This window comes from Trichechus manatus, unplaced genomic scaffold, assembly GCF_000243295.1.
Source record: "Trichechus manatus latirostris isolate Lorelei unplaced genomic scaffold, TriManLat1.0 scaffold00168, whole genome shotgun sequence".
Taxonomy (NCBI): Eukaryota; Metazoa; Chordata; class Mammalia; order Sirenia; family Trichechidae; genus Trichechus; species Trichechus manatus.
Genome location: NW_004444104.1, coordinates 5,716,772 through 5,722,043, shown reverse-complemented (window position 1 = coordinate 5,722,043; position 5,272 = coordinate 5,716,772). Strand labels below are relative to the sequence as shown.

General features: G+C 43.9%; 1 protein-coding gene across 1 annotated transcript in view; it reads right to left on the bottom strand.

Moving 5' to 3' along the window:
* Window positions 1–204: 204 nt before the first annotated feature.
* The window catches only part of LOC111822379 (protein POLR1D-like), a 54,123-nt gene continuing 49,055 nt past the window's right edge, over window positions 205–5,272 (bottom strand). The window contains exon 3 of the mRNA XM_023740944.1: window positions 205–518. Within this exon, the coding sequence (XP_023596712.1) occupies window positions 251–518 (268 nt within the window). The 3' untranslated portion in view covers window positions 205–250. The remainder of the gene's footprint in view (window positions 519–5,272) is intronic.

The following is a 5,272-nucleotide window of genomic DNA, read 5'->3' as shown; positions in this document are numbered from 1 at the left end:
AAGACATCTTCAGAGCAAGACCCTTTGCACTAATTTCCTTGAAGAACTAGGTCATTTTTTGCTTGTCACCCTCGGCCTCTTTACAAACAACAAAGGATCTACTCTAACAATCACTCTTGGACATTCTGTCTGCCAGCTAAAGACCTGTACTCAACTACCTCCTTTGCTTAAAGAAAGCCACACAACCCCCAATCCCAAGTATAACGGCATCAGTCTCTTGTCACAGGCTTGCTTATTCTTCACGGCCACCTCATCGTTTGTTTGAGCGCCTGTGGGACTTCTCCTGGCTACTCCGCTTCCTTGGAGGTGAGTGCCTGGCTCTGCTCCGCGCCTGGACACTGTGCTTGTAAGGATGGGTCCTGTGTTTCTTCGGGCTTCCCTCCTTCTGGGGCTGGCTTTTCACAGACTCCTTGTTGTCCTCTTTTTGCTCGTGGTCTTGCTCTTTATGGGAGGGCAGTGTGTTCTTAATTGTGTTAATTAGAAATCTTTTATTTGTACCAGCAAGAGGACACTTCATCCTGGGGGAAGAAAAGGAAAATAATCTCAAATAAATAGCTAATTCCAAAGTTGAACCTCCGGAACGTGAGCAGTGCCAAAGAAGTCAGCTTCACAGAACTAAGTCTCTGGCTGTGTTCAGCTTTCCTTGCATGCCACCTAGTGTAAACTATGAGTACAAGGGGGAAAATTCAAGACACTTAGAATTCCTGCATCGGACGACCTGAACCTTATCTGAATACTTGAAAACTTTCTATTTGGGACTGACTTCAACTGCAATTTATATGTACAGGTATAATCACAATGCAAATTAACTGAGTCATTTAATATTTTCTTCTTAAATAGGAAATGTCTATTTTGACTGTAATGTGAGTTTCAAATTAAGTTCAGGTGGCTTGCTTTTTATTATACAAGGATGAATATAAGTTTCTCTCTTTTAAGAACAAAACACTATATCCAGCTTTATCTTGAGTACGGGACCTAAATGGTCTACTATAAAAATGGTCTACAGAACCCGTAAGCATGCAATGATCTCCTTTCACCTTCTAAAAAACTTACACTTTCTATTTCAGGTCTCCAGTCCGTGCTGTCTCGGGTAGCACTTTACATATACGTTAAATTCACCTCTGGGTGAATTTCTGTGCAGTATACATTTAAGTGGCTTCATGATTCAAGTTCACCCAAGAAGGAAAGATCACTAGATCACTTATTTACATGCCTAGATGTACTTAACATACCACAGTATTTTATTTTTCATGTATGGTAAATCTTTCATTTCAGGGAGGGGGAAAACCCACAAAACAAAAGGCTGCATATTTCTCTTTGCCTTGAGTGGTCTGCCATATGGTGAGCTATTTTAGGAGTATGCTGACCCCTAAAATCATGTACTCGAAGTGGCTGATAGTAAACAAAATGAAGGTAGGATCCTATAATCTTCATCTATATATCAAATTTTGATCCAAAGAGATTCCCACACAATACTTCAAAATCAATCTAACAGCACTCTATGTAGTAATTTTCGAGTCTAGTCTAGCAGGGAGTGCTGGTGGTGCAGTGGTTAAGAGCTCGGCTGCCAACCAAAAGGTCGGCAGTTCGGATCCACAAGCCGCTCCCTGGAAACCATGTGGGGCAGTTTTACACTGTCCTACAGGGTCACTGTGAGTTGGAATTGACTTGATGGCAACATGTTTGGTTTTTTTGGGTTTACTCCAGTATAAATGAAATGCAAGCAGTCATCATCAGGGCAGTGTTGCTCATACGGAGGTCTGGCCACCTCAGACAACCAGAATGGCACTGAATCTGGAAGTAAAAGGAGTGGAAAAAAAATAAAAGAAAATCTCTCCTGCTGCAAATAAGCAGCTCTTGAGCCTCCACGGACAGAGAAAATATCTGAGAAGAAGCAGAGGTTACACCAAACGTACTGTGCTGGTTAATGCTCAGGCCAGAGGAAGTGACGGGAAGGAAAGGGAACAAGGAGGAAAGAGATAAGGAGAGAAAAGGACAATGAGGACAGCAGATGCAGGGGGAGCACTCAGAAGTGGTGAGGACCCTGGAGTAGAGGCCACCAGGAATGAGGAGCAAAGAAGAAAGGCAGTAACAAAGAGCAAAGGAAAAGCAAGTCAGCCAAAACTGGGGAGTAAAATACCATTTACCACCCTATAGCCCTATAGGAAGGAGCTCTGGTGGCACGGTGGGTAAGCGCTCAACTGCTAAGGTCAGCAGTTCAAACCTACCAGCTGCTCCGCTGGAGGATGTGGCAGTCTGCTTCTGTAAAGATGACAGCCTTGGAAACCCTGTCCTATAGGGTAGCTGTGAGTCAGAATAGACTCGATGGCCATTAGCGCTTCACTGAGCTTCCAGAAAAAGTGCACCAGCATTATGTTACCTCCAGCCATATGGAGGTACATCAGCTTTAGGACACTTCTGTGCAAAACAGAGGGGGCACGGGACGAGGGCAAGCCAAGCTCTTCCTTCAGTGACGTTACAGGTATTACTGAATTCAGTCCCTGCTTTGGTGAAGACACTGCAACCAGTGTAGCTGCAAACTAAGCAATGATCCAGAAGCGTACTGCACGCGGGCACATTCCACAACAGCAAAGCACTGCTAGCCTGCAGGAAAAACCACCCTTCAACGCGGCAGTAAAACGCTGACGGTCTCCCCATTGCCACACACGGCCCAGTGCCAAGTGGAGGAGCAAGGCCATTTTTATAAGCAAATGGACCACGTACATCTTTTGAATACTTAAGACTAGAAACAGTTAGTGAAAAATTGCCAGCTACAGGAGAATTCTGGGGTATTTTCATCTGAATGCGCCATCTCAATGTTGGTAAAACTGGCCAGTTCTTCTCTGGATTAAACAAATGAGGAAAGGAGACTACTCCCAGACAGGACCAGGCTCTCCAAACAAAATGTCTGGTAACTCCTGGTGAGTTCCACTACATGTAGCTATCTGCAGTGTAAGATAAGTTTTAAAGCCATAAGCTTACTGGAGATGAGCAAAACTATTCTGCTTGAGAACTGCAGAGCTCACGCTGAGAGAGGAAGGATGGTGTCAGAGAAGACTTTTCCCCTATCTTCTAACGGTCGGTATAATCCACTGATTGAAGATAGTGACCAAAAGAATTATTCAGAGAATGAAATTGTTTTCTAGAATAAATTTCACTAGTAAACTAGCATTGTTGTTGTTGTTACTGGGTGCCATCGAGTTGACTCCGACTTATAGACCCCATGTGACAGAGTAGAACTGTCCCATAGGGTTTCCTAGGCTGTAATCTGTAAGGGAGCAGATCGCCAGATCTTTCTTCTGCAGAGTGGCTACGTAGGCTTGAAACACCAACCTTTCAGTTAGCAGCTGAGTGCTTAACCATTTGCACCATCAGGCTCCTTAAACTGGCATTCGGCAGGACTTTACGTCTCTTTATAACATCAAAGGTGCAATTTTTAATGTTGGCTGTGCCTGGGAGTCTATTCAAGGAAGAGTCAAGGATGGCTGGGGAGGACTTGGCTGACTAGAGGGCACTGAAAGTCAGACCTCTCCCAAACATCCCAGGACATATTTTAGAAAGGATGCTGAGTGCTCGTTCACACTGCATTGATAAATAAGGCAGGGCTATGCGATGGGAGAGCTGGTGCAAGCAGATGTGAAGGGACCCATGGTAAATGATTCAGTAAAAACAAAAGATAAATTCTGCACGGAATCTATCAAACTATAAGGAGAGCAGTCTCAGTGTTGGTGCATGAGGAAATCAACTGGGAGAGAACTGCCCTGACCTTTAATGTAGTCATTTATTTTGTTGACCCTCATAGCCAGCTGCTGTATTGCTAAGAAGCCATACCATATGGTACAGAGGCTAAGCAAGCATGCTCTGCAATCATACTAGCTGTCAGATTGCACCCTGGGCACAGTATGCAATCTCCCTGTGGCTTCTTACCTGTTCAGTGGGGATAATAACAGTGCCTATCTCAAAGGGCTGTGGTGTGGCTCAAATGACTGAGAATATGCAAAATGGTTAGAACAGTGCCTGGCACACAACAAGCACTTAGTATGTGTTGCCTTTGTATTACCATTATGGTCAGGGTCATGTCCTAGCTTTGCTACTTATTGGCTGGGTGACCATGGGCAAGTTACTTAACTCCTCTATGCATCAGGTTCCCCATTTGTAAAATGAACACTAGACGTATCGACATCATAAAGTTATTGCGAGGATTTAATGGATAATGCATAAAGCATTTAGCATGGTGCCTGGCATATGGCAAATCTTCAATAAATCTTACTTTCAGGTCCATAATTTCTGACCCACAATCCAAAATTTAAAAAGCTCTGAAAACCAAGTTTTTTTTATAATGACCAAACTCACTTGGCAATAGAACCTGACTTGACCTGACCTCGGGCTACTTATAAATAGCTTTATCTCATTTAGTGTGAAAACTCATATATGTTTTGCTGAAGAAACAGTAACATGTTGAGTGAGTACTGCTGGGGATGTTCATATAACCAAAAAACCCTCTGCTCTCATAGGGTTTCTAAGGCTATAAATCTCTATGGAAGCAAACTGCCACTTGCTTCTCCCATGGAGCTGCTGGTGGTTCCGAACCGCCAACCTTTCAGCTGGAAGTCAATCATTTTAACCACTGTGCCACCATGCTATACGTGTTGTACTGCCCTTCTGAAACAGGATTCGGCTGCTAACTGAAAGGTCAGCAGTTTGAACCCACCAGCCGCTCCATGGGAGAAAGATGTGGCAGTCCGCATCTGTAGAGATTACAGCCTTGGAAACCCTATGGGGCACTTCTACTCTGTCATAGAGGGTTTCTATGAGTCGCAATCAACTTGACAGCAACGAGTTCTGAGATCAGGACTCAAAGGTTTTAGACAAGGGATTGTGGGCTTATATTATTATTATTCACTTTCTCTTTATGAAAAAGAGTATAAAACCAAAAAACCAAACCTGTTGCTGTCAAGTTGATTCCGACTCACAGCGACCCTATAGGACAGAGTAGAACTGCCCCATAGAGTTTCCAAGGACGGCCTGGTAGATTTGAACTGCCGACCTTTTGGTTAGCAGCTGTAGCACTTAAACACTATGCCACCATGGTTTCAAAAGAGTATACATAGGAGGGACTCCGGCAAGATGGCGGTCTAGGCAGAAGCACCACGCCGTCCCTCCACAACAAAGATCCGAAAAACTAAGCCAAACAGACAATCAACAATCCTGAAACCCTAGAACATCAAATGAAGAGATAAAGAACTCAGCCGAACACCAAACGGAGTAAGAA